Genomic DNA, 20,128 nt, shown 5'->3' on the forward strand with positions numbered 1-20,128 from the left:
TGTTATTGTATTTACACATTGTGTTTACTCAGGAAGGTCAGTGCTATATGTATAAAAAGCATTTGCTTAAACTGTTTATATAAACTAGTAAGTGTATGTACGTCCAAATGAGGGTGACTTTTCTTTATTTTTTAGTTGAAATCATTTTGCGGAATAAAATCCCACAACAACACAATCCAGCAACAGGTACTGTTTATTGATAGTACTGCATGCATGTACAGAAAGCGCTTTCATTCAGCCCTTGAGAGAGCAGACCATGAGGAATACCTGCTTCCAGGTAGTTAAGTTGGTTAAAGCTATTAAAACTACACTGTTTTCATGAAAAAATAATTCTGATTGTACTATAAAATGGAGAAAATACAAAACTAAATTTTTAGTAACTACTAAAATAAACTAAACAAAATACAAGGCTTTTTTTTTTTTGTGTCTTTTTTTTTTCTATGCGACTAGAGCCTGGGGTGCACATCTGTAAGAAAAACACAAACACAATACAAAAACGGACTAAAAACATGTTTACAACACCTCAGAAATGGTCATTAAAGTTAAAGCACCTTTCGTAGTACATCTACACGGTAACATTCCTTGTTTTTGTCCCCAAAAGGCAAACATGTAACCTTGGAAACCGATTGGAGGCACATTTTCAGCTAAAAATATACGTACAAAACATACAGGAAAAAAAAAGATAAACAGTACTGACATGGTACTTCAAACCATGGCATCGCATAATAGTATACATACTATTTTGCACATTCAGCGTCTGGAGAGTAAACGTTCCATCTCCATGTATCCACATGATTGATGGGGCACCATTGTTTTGAGAGAAAAAAAAAAAAAGAAGGCATCCATACGGTGTCTAAGAGTCTCAGTTTTACTTTTAAAAGTCAGTGTTGATTCCAGCGAGACATCAGAGATGAGAAAGCAACCCTTACTCGCGCAGACTGTTGATGGAGGCACAGATCTTTAGAGCCGGACCGAGTTTAATATTCATGGTGGAGATCAGATGGTCCTCTCGTAAAAGCAGCAGAGCCTGCCCGTCTATTTCCTGCGACAGAAACTGGGAAGCCAACTCCTCACACCCTAAGTAGAACAGCAAGAGTAGGATGCCATATGTAAGCAACATCAGGAAATCTGAAGCCGAGCGTCTTCTAATAGCTGAATGCCTACCTTGCAGTGAGGAGATAAACCTACAGACTTCTTCCACGCTCCACTGGGAAGGAGTGGCAGAGAGAAATTTAGCTCCCTCTAGTGGGAGGTTTCCAGGCGCTGAGCTGTCAGACTGAGGAGCGCTGTGGGCAGCTCTGGAGCAGGAGTGTGAAGAGCTCGGGGACAGCGAAGGAGAATCATCCTCCTCTTCGTCCCCATCGCTGGATGCATCTTCGGAGCGGCTGGACTCAGAGTGGCACTGAATTCAAGACAGTACAGCGTAAAGTCACAATATAACCTCTCACTGTTATATTCACTAGCTGATATAATTTAATTTAACAACATAAAACATAAAAAAATTTTTTCTTTCAATAAACTCCATGTGAATCCCAAAACCAAGCAGCCTTGCTCACTTATGACTCGTCAACTGTCTGCGGATGCAATTCTTTTTAACTGGGTCACAAAGATGAATATTCATTCATCAAAAAGGTTCAACCATTTCCTTAAACCACCAGTTTACTCTGTAAGGCAGCTGGAATCTTAACCCTCTGGGGACCAAGGGTATTTTAGAGAAATAAACTTGACTTTTTTTTAGTTTAAATGCTAGTACACACCACCTTTCAATGCCCCATTATGTCCTATACCTTGTTTTTTTTAATTTTTTTCATTTTGAATTGAAATATCATAAACTGCTTTGTAAATGAGGCTCCTTTGCTTGAAATAAAGAGTATTATAATTTCGAAGCATGACTAAAGGTACTGAAGGGGACTGAAGCACCGCAGCTTTCTGAAATCACTGTCAGCTGCACACACTGTATCTGTTACCAAGTTATACATCTGTTACGACGCCGTCGTGTCGTTTATGTTGAAATAAACTACTGCAAATGTTTGTTTGAGCAATTACGCATGGTATGCGTGTGTAAAAGCTGTTGTTTTCATAATTTATCAGCCTTGTAAATACAGAAGGCAGTGATCCGACTGCTAATGACACCGATGCACAGTGATTGACACTGTTTGGAGGCGTTTCCTGAGGCATCATCGGCTCTGATTGGACAAAAACACGTGTCATGCGCCAAAGACAAAGGCTCTGATTGGAACACCTATTTTGACACAACACTGTATCACTTATGAATGGGCTACAGTGATGCCGGAATTACCGTATGAAAACCTGGAGTCTCCCGATTAAGAGGGGGGAAAAAGTAAGTTTCTATCTTTTATGGTTCGACAGCTATGCTCGATTAAACACAACATGGTCCCTGGCATCGCTGACGATGCCGGCATCCCCAGAGTGTTAAAGACACTCACAAGATCACAACTTCAGTAAGGTCTATTTTTGCCAGGCTGAAACACAGAAATTCAACCCTTTTCAAAACTGTTTCTACAAAAGACTCTGGACCTTTTACGAGATCACACTAAAACAGGACAGGATCAGTGTTGCGAACTCCTCCGTAGAGGAATACGCATGCGGTACTGCAGTGTCTACAGCTCACACAGCAGGAAATTAGATCAATGCAACATACAAAATTTCAATGTACTGAACTAAACTTTATCAACATGGAGGAAATCATATTGTTTTGGAATATGCAGTTGTGAATCAGAAGTGAAAACCTGCACCGTGACTTAAACTACACAGAATATTGTATCTAAAACAGGAGGTCTCACCTTGACAGAAAGATGCTTGTTTGATATTTTAGTGTAGGTGCTGTTAGAGCTGCTCCTACGAGATGGGCCCCTGCGCCTTGCAGAGCTCTCTGTGGGTGCTGGAGGTGCCGTCTGCCCTGTGGTACTTCTCCCTCTGCTGCTCTTGAAGTGCTGACTACAGCTTACATTATATCTGCAAGTTGACAAACACAGTCTGAAGCTGCTCATTCTCACTTAAAAAACAACAAAAAAAAAAAAAAAACCAGGAAAAAAATCCAGTTGAGAGAAAAGTAAATCTTTTACAAGAGTCCCCTTCCCAGATAGCCAGCAACAAATACAAAAAGTTACACAAGTTAGCCAGTTTAAATGCACAAAAAACAAAAAGAGAAAATTACATTTACATGTGAATTATGAAAAACAAGTGCATGTTGGGGAGTCCACCTCAACAATTCTCAGTTCGGATTTAAATGTGCTCCAGTTTCTAGTCTTTCAGCAACATAATCCCAGCAGAAGGTGAAGTTAAAAATCCAATTCAGGCCGAGCACATGGAAAAGAAAACAACAACTGATCATATGACTGGAGAGAGAAAGAATCACCTCTTCTTTCACAACTCTCAGCATATAAAAATGTAGAATTAAAGTATCATTAAACTTCACAGGCCTCAAAAATAGTAAGACTTCAGCAAAATGGTACAGGCCTCACTGTGGAGCAGATGCTCCAACACACGGCACGGACCTCACCGTGGTCCAGCCACAAAATGGGCCTCAGCTGATAGAGAGGCCAAAGACCTCAAAGCTGCTTAAAAACAGCTGTATGAAACTGCCACAGTTAGAAAACATTGCCATGTACTAAAATAAACTAACAAACTACAGAAAGACCATTTTAAGAGTAAAAGAAAAAGAAGTGAAATCCTCCAAAAAGTTTAAAGACAGACAAAGAGAGCAGACAGAAGGACAAGCCGTGTGGAAGAACTATGACTGAACAAGTGGAAAGCAACGTGCATAAGCACTACTTCCAATCTCTCTAAAAGTTTCCTCAAATGCATTCAATACCCTTTAACCCCCGCTTAAGTTCTGTATTTACTCTGTCAACATCTTTGAGCAAGAAAAAAAATATTGCATTTTACTAATCATAACCAAAACAAAACCAAAAAAAAACCCATCTTAAATAAAATAAATACATAACTCAAACCTTCTCTCTCAAATCCTCAACTCTTAAAATCGTGAGGATTTCTAATCCCATCCAAGTCTAAAGTGCACTAATCTATGGCATCTACTGGTACAGCCTTTAGCTGCAAGTCTATGGTACTTTTACAAATACATGCATGGGTTTACAGGTGAATGAGGCACAATCAAGTAGACAATCTTTAAAAAAAAAAGTAAAGGTTTACTGAGAAAAAAGAAAGGGTACCTCTTTGCACACGTATTGGAACAGAACCTCTTGGATCCCCTGAACTGACTGGCCGGGGCGAGGCATCCACAGTACTCACATTTTAACACTGTGGGTGAGACGACAGACTACGCATTCAGCATATTGACCAAACAGCTTAGGAGTATCATACTTAATGAAAAGAAATTGCGTACTTGGGGGTCCATTCTCTGTGCGGCCAACAAGAGCAAAATCTCTGTCTTTAAGGAGTCCAGCGACCTGAAATATCAAACACAAACATGAAGGTACGATACTTTTCCAGATGAAGAAAAGAATGTCTGCTGTCATTTAGGGAAATATCTGAGATGTTGTGTCATAACATGACAGGAGGCTCTTACAGGGAAAGGCTCTGCTCCCTCCTGAATCACAAAGCCCTCAATGAGGTGAGTGAGGACTTGAGGTTTGACCACTGCCTGAGGAACAGGAGCTTTGTCTCCGTGCCCAACTCTTGATAAGGGCAAAGGAAAGGACAGGGTTGGAGGAGATGAGAATGCAGCTTCAATTGGAGGAACTGATGAGGGGAAAAAAAAAAAGAAAAAATGACAACCTAAACAAATACAAAAAACTGTGTTTGATTTGCAGCTGGGAAACTCTCTCACCCGGGTCTTTAGTTGGAGCAGGGGATAAAGGAGGAGCAGAATCCTTCATGGGCATCGAGTCTAAGGACTCTGCCATCTCATTTGGTGCATCGCAGTCCGATTTTCTCTTCAGGGAACCAACGGCAGGCTTCGACTAACAGTATGTGGAAATGAAAATGAACAAATGCAAGTGTTTAAAATCCTTGATCGGTGGTGTTAATCCTAACACTTAGTTGGAGCAGCACATTTTATACTGGATGATCTTACCATAGCAGTGTTGCTGGAGACTGTGCTCACATTCCCAGCAGATGGACTTTCCTGGGCTGTGCTGCTTCGTGCCTGGGCCAGGGCCACAGCTTGTGCATTTCCTGCTAAGCTCTGCCTGGCTCCCACTAGCTGGACAGGGATGTGGGGGGGATTGTGACCCCCTGTAGAGGCCTGACTGTTATTAGGTGGAGCTGGGAGAATGGGCGTTGGGTGTCGAGGGGGTAGCTGCACAGGGAGGCGATGTCCCTGAGCAGTCTTGGGCTGAATTGGAATAGGACCTTTGTCGACATTAGAGCTGGCCTGCTGCAAAGGCTGCACCACCAGAGTCTGTGCATTAATGTTAGCCTTTGGTGCCACTGAGCCAATCGGGTAGCCCTGGCTGGAGGTAGTAACATTCGAAGTAGGCACCAGGATTACAGGGGCAGCGGAGGGGGACAAGAGGAGTTGGGAGAGAGGAAGTGCAGGAGAAGAAGAGGATGAAGAGGAAGGCGCGACAGAGGCAGAAGGAGTGACAGCCATGGCAGTCTGGGTTCCAGACTTTACAGTCACTGGGTTGATGGCAGCCTGCTGATTAAAGCTGGTTTTGGCTAGTTGTTGTTGCTGTTGTGGTTGCACTTGCTGCTGAGCTGTCTGGGGAAAAGTCTGTTGCTGCTGCTGAGTGACAGAAAAACTGGCAGCATCTTTCCTCTCTGGAAGCTCAGACTTGACAGCAGCAGCTTTGGGAGTGGTAGCACAGTGTAGAGCCAGATTCTGCACCTGGGAGACATAGTCATTATTAACTATTACTTATATATACATATTCCATTTTTTTTTCCCCACTTAAAATTGTACCTTATTTTTTAAAATTGTAATGGTTTTGACAAAACTGCAAATCAACAGTAATGGCAATAAAGTTTATTGCATTGAAATATAAATATAAAGATATCTGCACTGAAACGGAGTCCGAACATCTTTCCTGAGAAACAGTATTTAAAAATTAAACATTTAAACAGTACTGATTTCACATTTTTTGTTGAGGCAGTAGAAGTCAAACCTGATCATTGTCAGACTGAGCACTTGACGTGGTGGAAGCAGCTCCATGCTGTTGCTGCTGCTGTTGGGGCTGTTGCTGGGTCTGGGCAACGGTTGCAACAGCGGCAGTTGTACCACCAGGCATGAAGATGAGCTGAGAGGCAAGTGGAGCCCTAAGAGATCGGTTGACCTGTGTACGGGGCAGCAGAGGTGGCCATAATGCATATTTCTGTTGAAGACTTGAAGATTTTTCCTATTACCATGTTACTACCATGCTACTATACCATGTACACCAAAACATCAATCACTGGCTCAGCAAACAACAAACACAGAAAACGGCTGCACGTGCTCACAGACTCATAGATTACATAGTCTACTTATCAATAACAGGAGTAAACCAACCTAAATATCAGACAAAAACAAATGCTACACAGACGAGCACAATGGGACTCCACCTAAGTTATTATTTCTTTAAATGTGAACACAATGGCTATTGATAGCGGACCCACCCTAAGATACATCTGTCCCTGTCCTGCAGAGTTCCCACCCAGCAGCACTGATTGATTGAGGGCCGTTGGTGCTGCAGAGGTAGCTGGGCCATATGGACGGGGGCTTGTCATGGTCACTCCTGCAGATGTTGTGCTGGGATTGACCTGCATGGAACAGAAAATAACATATTCATAGTAAAACCTATTATCTACTTAAAACACAGCTTTTTTATGTGAAATACTACACATAAAAACTTACAGTAGTGGGCGTCTGGGACGTGCTGTTGCTTGGAGTATTGGACTGGCGACTAGCTGCAAGTGTGGCCTAGTTTTAAAAGTAAAATGGAACATTATGGGTTGTGATGATGGGCTTGCTGTTTTAGTATTTTTTTTTTTTTTTTTTAAAACTATATGTTGCTTTTGTAAGTTTGGTTACCTGTTGCACAGCAGCCAAGTTCTGGAGTTGAGCATTACTGATCTGTTGCTGTAGCATGAGCTGTTGGAAGTACTGAGCTGCATTAGGCTGTCTTTGCAGAGCTTGGAGAGCCTGAAAACACATACAAATCATGCATCAAATTAAAAGTACTTTATTTGAATGATATCAGTAGTTTGAGAAGTTTGTATATGATCACAACCACCTACCTGTACAGCTTGTCTCTCATATAAAGACATGTGGGCTATCTGAGGTGCTCGGGAGTTCCCATTTGTCTGAGGGTTTCCACTGGTATTGCTTGTGTTTTGGTCTTCGCCTGCATCCATATTTGCTGCGCCAAATAAAAAGACCACTTTTCAGGTGGTGTCAAGTAATGCTTGAGCTCAAACTACAAAAAATTACTTTTTATTTATTGCATAATTACCAATAGTATCAATCTTCACATAATTCGTATTGAACATTTGGTAGCCTACCCCTCACTGTGACTACACCTGTCATGATCACTATATGAAGCACTTTGTATTGCTTCATGTTTATATCATGAGAAACCTATGTTATTAATATGTTATAGTGCAGAAAATTGCATGCCATTTAAATATTAGTATTCCTGAAGTTGCAACTTTCATTTCAGATGTGCAACAGGTTATTCCTTATTTGCAGCGTAACGTAGAACTACAGTGCAAGTGTGTCAACGGGCTCAGCAAGTGTCGTCGCAACCACAACTTGACCAGGATCGCAGAAACAAACGAGAACACTTGGGTATCCTCATTAAAATATCGATCGTCAACATGATAGATGGCTTTGAGGGAAAGAACAAAATGGATGAAAAGTTAAACACAGCAAAAGAAGCTAGCTATCGATAGCTGGCTAACTCCAATGTTTTTATCCCACTTAGCAACAACTATACAACAGTCTGACATGGACCAAATTTAAAATGTGCAAATTGCGGTAGTCATTTAGTTTTTGTTTTTTGTTTTTTTTCTGTGCAAATAATAAAACGGACTGCCAAGACATGAAAAGGTGTCGCATAGTGTTTCAGCTAAACACAGGCTACCCTTCTAGCAATGTTAGCTGTTTTCTGCAGCAAGAAAGCTAGCATCAATCACTTTTGCAACCCGTCAGCAGAAAATATTTGTCATGTACATATGTGCTTACCTTTTTTACGCCCGTCGCAGTAAAATGCACCAAATTTTCTACTTGGATGTTGGTTTTCACTGCAAACAACGACAGTCCCTTTCAGGATTTTTTTCCCCCCCTTTTCTCTCTCTCCCCCGCCCCCCCTCTTTTTTATTTTATTTTATTTTTTTTTTAACCCTAACCCATTGAAGCCCCGCCCTCTTCTTGCTCGTGGTTTTTCTTGGGTGTCAGCGCGCAAAGATTTGGCACACAATCGCCACAAACTGGACAGGAGTGCGTACTAAGGTGGCGAAATGTTCACACTGAAACAATAAAAAATAAAATAATAATAATAAAAACGTAAATATCCGCTTCAATCTTACAGACATCTCTTTTTTCTTTGTGCACTCTAAGACCATATATCTATCTATCTATCTTTCTATATCTGTATGTATGTATATATCTATCTATCTTTCTATATCTGTCTGTATGTATGTGTATATATATATATATATATATATATATATATATATATATATATATATATATATATATATATATATATATATATATATATATGTGTGTGTGTGTGTATACACACATAGACCCCACAGTTTACTTTGGGAACTTATATCAAATCATTTTTATTTTGATACAGCAACAGATCAGTAATGCTCATTTTCAGATTTTGGATTGCTTAACATATAAAAGGTACAAACAAAATTTTATTTGATTTGATATAAATTCCAAAATTAAGCACATCTACAGATGTAACTGCTTCCAAATCATTCAGCATTTTCAGATGTGATCTTGTGTTAACGTTTCCAGTTTTTGATTTTTTAAAAATGTAATCAAAATCCCTAAGGCATGAACATGTAGGTAAGTGTGGTAAATTAACCACTACATATAGATCACATTGAACAATTTTCCAACTTTTATTGAATACAATAAAAAAATCAATAAAACAAAACAAAAAACAAACAAGTATTAAGGTCCATGACTTAATCAATTTTAAGCCAAACGAACAACCACAGTAATCCAACCTGGATGCTTTTCTAACCACTTTAACCACAAGTGCAACAATTTCCCCCAGATAATCCAGAAGTTGACTCACTGAGCTAAGCAAAGAAAGGTTAACACAAAAATGACATCAAACAAAAACAAATATAGGTGCTTACACTGACCAATGCAGAGCAACTTAATTCAGAGACACTCATAATTTACTTTTTCATCAAATTCAGCCTGGTTTAGAACTCAGCAACATTAATATCAGATGTAGGTAAAATGTTACAAATCGCATGGATGATCCTTAAAACTAACATTTTTACAATAATATCAACACAGGAGGGAACAGAAAGTGCTGTCATTGCCACTCTGTGTTTCACAATGAAAGAACTAAAGCAGCTTGAATATGTGGTCAAACGTGAATCAACAGTAAACAAAGTCAGTACATGCAGCACTAATTCTGCTGTTTGGGTAAGTATAAACTGTAAGCAGGTCAGCATGTGTACATGCTGCTTTTCGTTATTCAACATTACTGGCATTATTACAACCAGTATACTGTAGCGGATGTGTGTGCGCGTGTGTGTATGCACGTACATTATATATATATATATATATATATATATATATATATATATATATATATATATATATATATATAAAATTTATATTTGAACTGAAGTGGGTGCTTTGCTTCCGAAATAAATTTGCCAGTTTAATGGCTTTGCCCACCAAATATAATAAACATATAACATTTAATGGCCAATCTGGAGATACTTATCTTATATGCGGATTAGCAGTGTTGTATAAACCTTTGGGGAAAAAAATTGCCAACAAAAATCTAATTCACTGAAGCTTTGGTACAAGTACAGTCGCTGAACAGAGTCAACATTTACATTCACATATCTGTCAAAACAAAAAAGTTATTAAAGCCAAATTACAAAAGCAAAACCACTTTTATGTTATGTAAATTGCAGCAAGCATTACCCCAAGATGAACAGGTTGCTGAATCCTATACAAGTATTTAGACAGAAAAACATCAACCGTGTTAGAGTCAAATTCATAATTCCTCCCTTTATCTGCCAGATTTCCATGGACAAGTTCTTGTTATGACTTTGCAATCTTGCGTGACTAACTTGTTTTTATTATGAAATAGGTAACATAAGATAAATCTGACCTAAAGGTGTTATAGCCTTCTACTTCTGATATGGAAGTGTCAGCAGGGGTTGATTTAAACCGGCCAAAGAAAGCAGACCTCTGAAAACCTCTGTTTAATTCTGAAAAAAACGTAACCTGTCACACAGTGAAAATGTTTGTCCCGTTTTGACATGCTATGGTCACATAGGTAATAGGTGGTCATCTCTTTCTTCTGGCTCTTCCTCTAAGGCATCAGTGGTCACTCCCCTGTAAGCTGGAGCTTCCTCTCGATTCCGGGATCGGCAGACAAAGTCACAACCGTCCTATAAGAAGAGAGAAAAGTTCATCCTTTAATTCCAAGAACAATCTTTCACTTCAGTTATTGTCGAAGAAATAAGCCTTACTGATGTCAAATTCCCCACTTCCACCCAAAATGCATAATTGGGGAACTGTTCCATTCCCTTGGCTCCAACAATAAGTCGTTGGTAGAGGAACCCACCAATTAGGTAAACGGCCAGAATGCAGAAACCACTAAAAGAGAGAAATTATGACCACTGATCATTCATTCTATCTCATGACCTAACATTAACAGCTTTGCACCAAAACACACTGCTTTTACATACATAATTAGTATTATGGAGCCAGTGCTAAGGTGGGACTCAGTGGGTGGACACACACTGCTGGAATCCAACTCAAACAGGTAAAAACATTCACGGGTCCTATTCCTGTCCTCCAGAACCACCACCAGCTTATCCTAGAAAAGACAGACAGAACAGGTAAATTCATGCTGACATCCACCAGGAAAAGCTGACTGTTTTATCTGGAGCTAAGCAGCATAAAGGAAAAGTGCCAGAAAACTTGTGCTGGCTATGTTGAAAACTGCTTTGTTTTAAGTTAGAAGCATTAAAACACACCTCAACCCACATTAGCGTTTTTGTGTGTGTGCTCTATCATACTTCTTATTTTGATGAAGGATTTGCCAGAAGTAAGACAGGTTGTATGTGTGTGAATAAATGTATATAAAAGTTTAAATATAGTGCTGAAAGGCATTTCTTTTACCGTGTTTGTGTCCTTGTTGCAAGAGATCATGATTATAGCTTTCCTTTTTTCATTGGAACAGTGGCTATCATAAGGTTCACCATCATTGTAGATCAACATCACCCAGTCATCTGGAAGGACAAAAATAAAAATCAGAACAAAACAACATTGATCTTAATATTAAGATTTATTATGACAATAATATGTTTTTAAGCTTTGTGCAGTTCTGCAACCAAAAAAAATAGTTGGATGTAAAATAAACACTCAATCACAATAAAGTATAGGTACATAAAGGAGAATTTTTTTTTCATATTTCACACTCTTACTTCCTCCAATAGCCTCTGTAGAAGTATACTGGCCAATCACTTTTGGTTTCTTTATCTTGTCTTTGTTGTCCTTTTGAATAACTCCAGCTCCTGTAACACCTCCTGCATCCCCACACAACTTGAACACATATGTGTAACTTTCTTTTTCATCTGTAATATCTGCTGAAAATCTGTCAAAAATAATAATATTGAAAAAAATCCAATTAACATTAAAACCACACAGGATTGAAGCAAGAAAAAATCAGTATGTCACTGATTTGATGACATTTATCTCTCAAGATCTGACTGCATATGAACAGATTATTTGTCTATAATGGTTAATCTAAAAAGCATGTAACATCATACCAGTGGAAATGGACAGTTTATGGTGCACAACTAAGTAATTTCTTACTCTTTTTGGGCAAGTGGCTCTAATCGACTGAGGACTTTCCTCTCCGAGTCAGACTCGGAAAACAGTTTGCATGCCTTGGTACCGTTAGTGGCGAACACAACACTCCAACACAAGACCAGTTGCATCACAAAGGTCCACACCAAGACAGACCCTCGTCTGGGAACTGTAAACACCTGAAATAAAGGTGAAGTAGTTGATCACAAAATAACACTATAAAAACATCATTGTTGGTTGTCCTAAAGAGTCATCACATATTTTATATCTAACACTGTTACAACATGATCAGTACTTTGCTAATAACTATGTTGAAATTACCTTGTTGATGGAAAACAGTTTGTCTTTTTGTCTGTCAGACTATTTTATGTTGAGTGATTCAGAAGTCTCGTGAATCATGAATCTATTCACTGAATGTACTCCTTTTCTTTTAGCTGTTTCACTTAGTCAATTTATTTAATAAGATTTATTTATTGCGTGAGGGTTTTATGGCGTGTTTGAGGAATCGGTGTCACAAACTTCTTTCTGGATTAAAACAGTTTCATCCTAATAAATCATTCAGTAGCTAAACAAAAAAAATAAAACATTGCTGCAAAAGAGTTCAGACACAAGGAGGTTGAAAAGATGAGAAAAAGCTGCAAATTCCTAAATATAAACTTACAGATCCTGAGAAGCTATTGCTCAAGACCACTTTAATCAAGATTACGCAAATGTCTGTCTTGCAAGGAATTACCCTTTAAACTATTGTGGTGATAAGTTTGTATGTTTTAGACAAAATGGGCTGAAATGAGTAAATAGTTATTAGATTAAAAAAATGTTAACTGGTTGCAAATTCGGTCCTTTCGAAATCTTCCCTCTGACCTGTTTTATAAACCATTGTGGTAAATATCATTATTACCTCCACTAAGGAGATTATGTTTTGATGACATTTATCTGTTGTTTTATCCATTTGTTTGTTTACTTACAACTTTACACAAAAACTACTTTTTCATATTTTATTCTTTTATCATTTATTCTTTTCTGAAGAGGGGACTTGATAGAACTTAAATCCCATCAATATTTTGGGAGTGATCCGGCTCACCATCTGGATCCAGGAATTTTTTGAAGGATCATTTATCATCGCAAGATAGGGCCATTCAGAGTATATGAGAATTAAACTTAAAAATAAATAGTCAGTGTGCTTCCCAACAGGTTTTACAAGGTCTCAAAAACAGATCTGTGTCCCAGCAAAATTATGAACACTATGATTCAGAAAAGAAAAAATAGGAGATCTTGAGGAATTTTGATCATTGCAAGAACACAAATTAAGATATACATACAACAAACACCAAAATACAGACAAGAAAAATGTGAATTCATTCTCAAAGAAAAGAGGAATCTAATGGTCTTTACACAGAAAATTAAATGAAAAATGAAAGTGGAAATCACACTATGGGTGGAAATTAGCTGTTTTGCGGAGGTCTGCACTCTCCAAATGCTTTCTAGTTACTATCCGCCATATTCTTGCGTGCATAAATATACATTTCATAACATATCCCATAAGAATTATGTATAGCAGAGGAGAACATTTTGTTCACGTGACTACTTCCACATTAAAGAGGCTACTAACATGTGACTAAACTTTGACTTGCTTTAAATAGTAATGTAGTTGTTTCATATTTTTTTTCCTTGTGTACGTTTGACAATATCTTAGGATATGAAGGGGGAAATTTTTATCAGTATAAACTTATCGTGTGATTGGACATTTAGTTAGCAAACTAAACATGCGTACTACATACAGCACGAGGCATAAAATGTGTACATGTAAAATGTCTGCTTCTCTCCACATGAGGAAACAAGTTTCTAGGGAAGACTGATACAAAGCAGCCGATTATAAAAAAGCTTTTTCCAGGCTTGTTCACCTACCTTCATGGCTTCTTGTACTGTAAAAGCGTCTTTGAGAGTTAAACACCAGCAGACTGTCTGAACTGTACCCAGTTAAGTTGTAATGAGCTTCCTCACGCTAACGTCGCTTCCTGGTACATTTAAATAACACTAAAACAGCTATCTTTTTTCCTTTTTTTAAATATAGACTACTTAAAGTTAATAAATGTGCAGATCGTGTAATTAAGCTGACAATCTTTAGGTTCTGTACAATTTACGGGTTGTCTGAAAATGTATGAAGTGCCATTAAAGAGGCTAGCAGGCTAGCGACACAAGCGGAGTGCGGAAGTGAAACTAAACACAGGAACACGCGCATGTGACCAACAGTGAAGTAGGAGCTCAACCAATCAGGCGACAGAATTCTCTTACACCCGCATCATGTGACCAGGGACAGCAACAGGTGAAGAAGAGTTTAAGTCAAAGAAATAAACAAATAAACGCGATGATTATCATTTCAATATTATTATGAGTGGCAGTATCATATATTTTTCACCGTTCATGTTTGTGCTTTCAGCTGCTCTGCATTTGTTTAATATGGATTTTGTTAGATATAACCTGGTTGAAGAGTTTTGCTTTTCAATCATTTCTATTTAGATAAGTCCCTGGTCCAATTATAGACTCGTCAAGCAAGAGAAAGTATAACATAGCACCCTCACAGAACTTACCACTTCTTTCCATTAAAGGCTTGAACCAACAATCAACTTACTTAGAGGCCACAGTGCTATCCACTAGGCCAGCGATTCTCAACCTTTATGCAACACAACACCCCTTGTGAAATATTGTTTCAGCCAAGTACACCCCCCCACTTTGTCATTTGTGTTTGATTTATTAAATTTTTGTGTGCAATGTCGTAGGCGACAGTGACTGACGGATATGATTTGGCTCATAACAGGTGGGGGTTAATTCAAGTCGGTATGTAGGATTTTAACAGGAATGAAATGGTGTAAATCTAAATGTAAATTCAGTTTATAAATGTAAACTTACATTTACTGAAAAAATATTAAATATGTATATAATAGTATATAAATATTATTTTATTAGAGGAAATTATAAAGTTAAATAAAAAAAATATGTTTCCAAATAAATCCAAGTACTCCCTGGAATGCCTTGATGTACCCCCAGGGGTACAGGTACCCCCATTTGAGAAACAGTGCACTACGCCACTGGCACACAAAAGGCATATTCTCTAATTCCATGCAAACTGGATTTTTTTTTTTTTTTTTTTTGGTTTGGCATACTGCTCCACTCACTCAGACTATACGTATCTGTTTATCTAATTTTGATGTTACTATATAACAATAACTGGCTGAACCTTTAAAACGATTTTAACCCTAACAACAATGGAAACATTGTGACTTGTAGTTTGCACTCAGATCCCAATCTTGGAATGATAACATTTAGGAAAATTGTTGACTTTGTTTCTTTATTTCAGACACAGACAAAAACAAATTACATGACTGTCTTGAATGTTTTCACTTCTGGATAACTGTTCTCTCTGTAGAAAGATGGGTTCCAAATGTTGGAAAATGATCTCATAGTCCTTTCTCAGAATATTTGTCAGCAATAATTGTTTCTTAATGGCTGATGTCTTCTTGCTCATGGTGTTAACACACATCTGAATGTTGTAGATGAGCAAAGTACCAACTTTCCTTTTATAATGGTGATCAGCCATGATCAATTAATAAGATCATGCTATCAGCAGCATCTGGATGCTACTTAGGCTGTATTCGCTTTAACTCGAAGTTTGGAAGTAGGAACTGGGAATGACGGCATAACCGAGTTGAGTGTTTACATTGACAAAATCAGAAAACCTAGAAAAACAAGATTAGTGACAGTTCCTAATGTTGGCAGACTACATTCAATGTTTCTACTTAGCATTTTGGACATGCATGCATTTTGTAAACTTAATCTCAGCATTAAAGTTACAAAGCGCTTCCTTTAACTCTAATTCATGTACAGTTACAAAAGTACATTTAAACATCAATGCACGCTTGCTCTTGGTTTCAGTCACTGTAGATTTGTTGGGCAGCCATCTTTATTAGGTACTGGGTTGGTACTTACTAGGTACTTTCCAAGTCAGATTTCTGACTTCAGGGGGAGTTTACATTGCATTTTCAACTAGGAACTCCATCTTCCACGTACAAATCAAAAGCTGCATTACTCTTTTAATTACCATTGTAGCAATAAATGTGAACCGAGTTTTTACACTCTGAATTTGCATATTTATCTGTTTTTGTCTCCTGAAAATGAAAAATGGCAAAGTGTACTTACTTTGTGTTCTTGTACCTAAGTTTGGGTTTATTAAAGACAGGGTGATTTTAATAATCCCTGATATGGAAAAATTTGGACTGATAGGGGATGTACATCTGTTTTTCTTTTTTTTTTTTTTAAAACACTGACTGTATGTGTGGCTTAGCTCTAAACATTTATAGCAAGGGCTGATAAATGCTGACTCACAGCAATGACTAAACAGACCGGGAGCTCAAGGCTACTTTAAAAGGATATTTTCTGTGTTTTTGGACCATGACTTTACTGAATGCAATATTTCTTGTGAAACAGAAGAGCGATAAAACATCATGGAAACTTTAGTTTTTGCATCTTTACAACAGGTCAGTAGATTGTCGTTCTGTGTGACCCAGGCTGGATTATATGAGTGTGTGTCTCAGACTGATTCTGATTGCCCAAACCCACTTAATCTGTATCCTTAATGCATCTTCATATTGGCTTCATACCTGTATTTCTCTCTGCCCTCTTGAGATTTGATTAGCTAGGACACATTAGCACCAGGTGTGAACAGTACCTAAAGGCCTTGTTAAGCAAATAGTAGTGTAGTAGTTCCAAATGTATCAACATTTTTCAAGTGTGTCAGCAAGACAGAAGTTTTCTTTTTTCTTTCTTCTAGACGTTGGTCTGCTCCTCATGCCTCTAGCTTATCAACATGAATCTAAATACAAACCATTAGCCTGTTTTTATTTTAATCAGGCTGATGGGCCTGAAACAATGCCCCATTCTTTTATTTATGAGCTACTATTAGATTGTCTGATTGCTTGATGTCAAATTATCTATGTACAAGTGGTCTCAATAAATTACACATAATTTAAATATATCTGAGTTTTGCTTTTAATAATGCACATAATATAGTGGTCATTTAGTCAACCACATAGCTTGCAAAGCCCTAAAAGGGCTAAATGATCACCGCTTCTTGATTCCTCTTATAAAAGGGAGACTTCACCTCTGCAAAAAAGAAGAGTAAGGTCAAGGATAGGAATTGAAACTAAGTGAAATTATTAATTCAAAAGAGTTAACTTTAAGTGTATTTCCTAATTCACTGCACTACGGATCAGTTATCAGATGTTGATGATGATCAATCTAATGGTAAGTAAGTCACTAATATTAATAGGGTTGATAGAAATGAAGGAACAGTTTGTAGTAAAATATTGTAAAATATGAATAGCACCATGAAGTGGTTCTCATATGGTTGTAAACTTATTATTCCAACCATAGTGAATGCTAAAAAGCTGACACACTCAGCCCAATCTGAGCTGTACATAATTTAGTCACAATGACATCAAAATGTAGTGGAAATAAATTAAACAGAGACACATGAAAATATGAAATGATCTTATGGACACTGTTGTTTTTATTCTACAACATTTATGTGCTTTAGTATTGACACTTCAAATGTTTCTACTCAAGCATTCCCTGTACCTAATCAACCTAGTTAAGTAGTCATTGTTGAACAACTATTTACTCAGTACTCCCCCTTGCTGTTGTCCACTTGATTGCTTCATCTTGGGTTTTTAAATCATAAGAAACAGTGCATGCCTTTCTTGCCCTCCTCTTGCGCTACCTCTCATGGGAATGTAGGGAAGTTTTTATAGGCCTCTGTGAGCTTTCCTTTAGAGTGTGTATTCCCTCAGTCTTCACTTTCTTTCCCCCCCTCCCCCATCCCTTCTTGTGTTATCACAACCCTTACCTTGACTGTGTGTGTTGTGCAGACACACCCGAGCAGTGCATATCAGCCAATCACTGAGACACACCAAGGAGGTGTACTTCCTGTGTTTCGTGAGAGAAGAATGGGAAAGGAGAGTGGAGAGATTTGTGTACTTGTTTTTGCCAGAGGGGGTCTACACAGGCAGTCACGTGAACGGTGAAGGGGACAGAAGCGGTGGACATGCTTGCAAGACTTTGGTTGGACTAAATAGATATCTCCCCCTGTTCAGCAGCAGCGATAGTGAAGACGAGACTGAGGGAAAGAGGTGGGGAAAGATAAGTGTCAATCTGTTCAGACTTGTTTGGGAATTTGAAGAAGGAAGGGAGGTGGGGAGAGACAGAAAGAAGCAGCCAGAGAGAAAAGCAAGGAGAACTCAGGCATAAACATGAACTTTTCACAAGAATTGAAGGATTAAAAGGAAAAAAAGGCATTTGAGATTGATTTGGAAACCAGTTAGGATATTTGTTTTGTCACTCACTGCCAAAACAAGGAATGAATTATTTTTCAGTATTTTGGAACCCAATGCTTTTGAGCTGAACTGGGCAAAGGGGGGGTTACTATTTCTCCCCAGGATACATCTTCAGGTGAGTTTTTGTACTATTCCCAACTTCTGTAAGTTTCCTCTAATTCTAACACAGATTTAGAGCTTGGTCAGCTGTACATGCGACATGTCTTGCCTATGTGTCACAAGCCTCTGCTTTCTGTTTTGAAAGGCTTCTTTTGGTATGCTGCCTTTTGCAGGTCTGTGCTGAATTCTTAAAAGACTTGTAAGAGGGTGTCACCTCTTCACTGGGCCTATTTCTTTTTGATTATTAATTCTTTCCCTAATATTTTTGCTTTTGAGTAATATGGCAGCAATGAAAAAATTGGAAATGCAGACAAACGGATTGTTTAGTCAGTGGTCACAGTACAGCTGCCTTACATAATGACTGAAATTCCTCTAACACTAATTAACCTTCTATTTGTTTGTTTGTATGTTTATAGTAAATATTCTTCCTGACCTAGTTCAATTTGATCTGCACACTTAAATGGCATTCCTCTAAACTAACATGTGTTACCCTCTTCCAGGTTCTCCAAATTATGGTACTATGGGAACCAAAAAGCTCAACTATACCCTCTCTGACACATTATCAAAGGCAAACTCAGGTGATTCCAAGCAGCAGCCAGGTGGAAAAATCTCCCAAAATCCAACTTCCTGGTCAAGAATGACAGCTTCGTCCATGCAAGAGAGAGACAACAAACGAGAGGAAGACTGGATGAGGGAGATGGAACCTGAGAAAATGAGAGACAAGGCAAGAAGGAAAGAAATGGATAGAGATCATTGTCTTGTTCCCCGGTTTAGAGAGGGAGAAAGAGAAAGAAGGGAGAAAGAAACCAGGCAAGAAGGTGACAGAGAGAAAAACCGGAGATCACTTCTAAATATCGAGAAGGATACTGATCAAGAGATAAAAGCAGGGAAAAATAAAGGGGACACATTTCCCAGAGCAAGGAAAGACAAAACCAACAATGTTGTTGAGATGGTTGCAGAAGAAAGGGATAGGAGGCAAAGAGATCAGCCCAGAGGAGAAAAGAAGGATGCCTGGGAGAGAGAAAAACATAGGTATAGAGATAGTGAAAGGGATGAGGTCTGGAGCAGAGCAAAGGACCCTAGAGAAAGATCTGGAAATAATGAGAGATCACGACAGAGGGACAGATACAAGGTGTCTGATGTTGACTTCCAAGACAGGACAAAAGTAATACGGGAGTCACGTGGCAAGAAAGAAGGAGATGGAGCTAGAAAGATGGAAATGTCCAGGCCTGACACAGAGGAGAGGAAAGGTCCCTTTTACAGGACAGCAGACAGAGAAACCTACACGATGAAGAGGGAAGAAAGACGTGAGGGAAGGGGGGATCGTAGGAGTTTAGGAGACAGTAATGGGAGAGAGCAGAAAAGAGAGAGAAAGAGGGACAGAGAGAAGGAGGAATCTACACATCAACTCAGCAGAAGTGCGGAGGACAACTGGGGCAAAACAGACTGGGAGAGGGGTCGAGACAGACCGAGATACAGAGAGAGGGACAGCAGACGTGCAGAGGACGACAGAGGCATGACATATTGGGAGAGAGATCGAGATAGACCAAGGTACAGAGAAAGGGACAGCAGGAGTGCAGAGGACGACAGAGGCAAAATGGACCGGGAGAGGGATCGAGACAGGCCGAAATACAGAGAGAGGGACAGCAGA

The 20,128-nt window shown here is 38.7% G+C and overlaps 2 protein-coding genes across 3 annotated transcripts; both read right to left on the reverse strand.

Annotated features, from left to right (window-relative positions):
* Nucleotides 1-175: 175 nt before the first annotated feature.
* phc1 (polyhomeotic homolog 1) lies at nt 176-8,236 on the reverse strand. Of its 2 annotated transcripts, none has more exons than XM_079240645.1 (14): nt 8,144-8,236; nt 7,198-7,319; nt 6,992-7,102; nt 6,815-6,880; nt 6,577-6,720; nt 6,090-6,257; nt 5,057-5,812; nt 4,811-4,943; nt 4,550-4,722; nt 4,367-4,430; nt 4,194-4,281; nt 2,805-2,976; nt 1,165-1,402; nt 176-1,077 (listed from the first exon to the last, which is right to left on the reverse strand). In XM_079240645.1, exons 2-14 carry the CDS (start codon nt 7,312-7,314, stop codon nt 926-928), a joined length of 2,382 nt encoding a protein of 793 aa, XP_079096771.1. In that variant the 5' UTR covers nt 7,315-7,319; nt 8,144-8,236; the 3' UTR covers nt 176-925. The 2 variants fall into 2 exon arrangements, with proteins under 2 accessions (XP_079096771.1, XP_079096772.1); XM_079240646.1 differs by lacking the exon at nt 8,144-8,236 and adding an exon at nt 7,413-7,424.
* Nucleotides 8,237-9,795: 1,559 nt separating this feature from the next.
* Nucleotides 9,796-14,188, reverse strand: m6pr (mannose-6-phosphate receptor (cation dependent)). Its single transcript, XM_079240649.1, has 7 exons — nt 13,898-14,188; nt 11,999-12,171; nt 11,608-11,777; nt 11,303-11,412; nt 10,867-10,997; nt 10,648-10,774; nt 9,796-10,566 (listed from the first exon to the last, which is right to left on the reverse strand). The coding sequence occupies exons 1-7, from the start codon at nt 13,901-13,903 to the stop codon at nt 10,444-10,446; spliced, it is 840 nt and encodes a 279-aa protein (XP_079096775.1). The 5' UTR covers nt 13,904-14,188; the 3' UTR covers nt 9,796-10,443.
* Nucleotides 14,189-20,128: the final 5,940 nt, after the last annotated feature.

This window comes from Telmatherina bonti (genome assembly GCF_933228915.1).
Source record: "Telmatherina bonti genome assembly, chromosome: 5".
Taxonomy (NCBI): domain Eukaryota; kingdom Metazoa; phylum Chordata; class Actinopteri; order Atheriniformes; family Telmatherinidae; genus Telmatherina; species Telmatherina bonti.

Bases quoted from the DNA above. Each gene is read 5' to 3' on its own strand.
- phc1 (XM_079240645.1), bottom strand. From the start codon at position 7,314: ATGGATGCAGGCGAAGACCAAAACACAAGCAATACCAGTGGAAACCCT. The intron at 5,813-6,089 runs GTTTGACTTCTA...TATGTCTCCCAG, and splicing joins CTCAGTCTGACAATGATCAG to GTGCAGAATCTGGCTCTACA. The intron at 2,977-4,193 runs GTACCCTTTCTT...GTCAACTTGCAG, and splicing joins TCCAATACGTGTGCAAAGAG to ATATAATGTAAGCTGTAGTC.
- m6pr (XM_079240649.1), bottom strand. The intron at 10,775-10,866 runs GTATGTAAAAGC...TCTCTCTTTTAG, and splicing joins GGCTCCATAATACTAATTAT to TGGTTTCTGCATTCTGGCCG. The intron at 10,567-10,647 runs GTAAGGCTTATT...CTCTTCTTATAG, and splicing joins AAGTGGGGAATTTGACATCA to GACGGTTGTGACTTTGTCTG.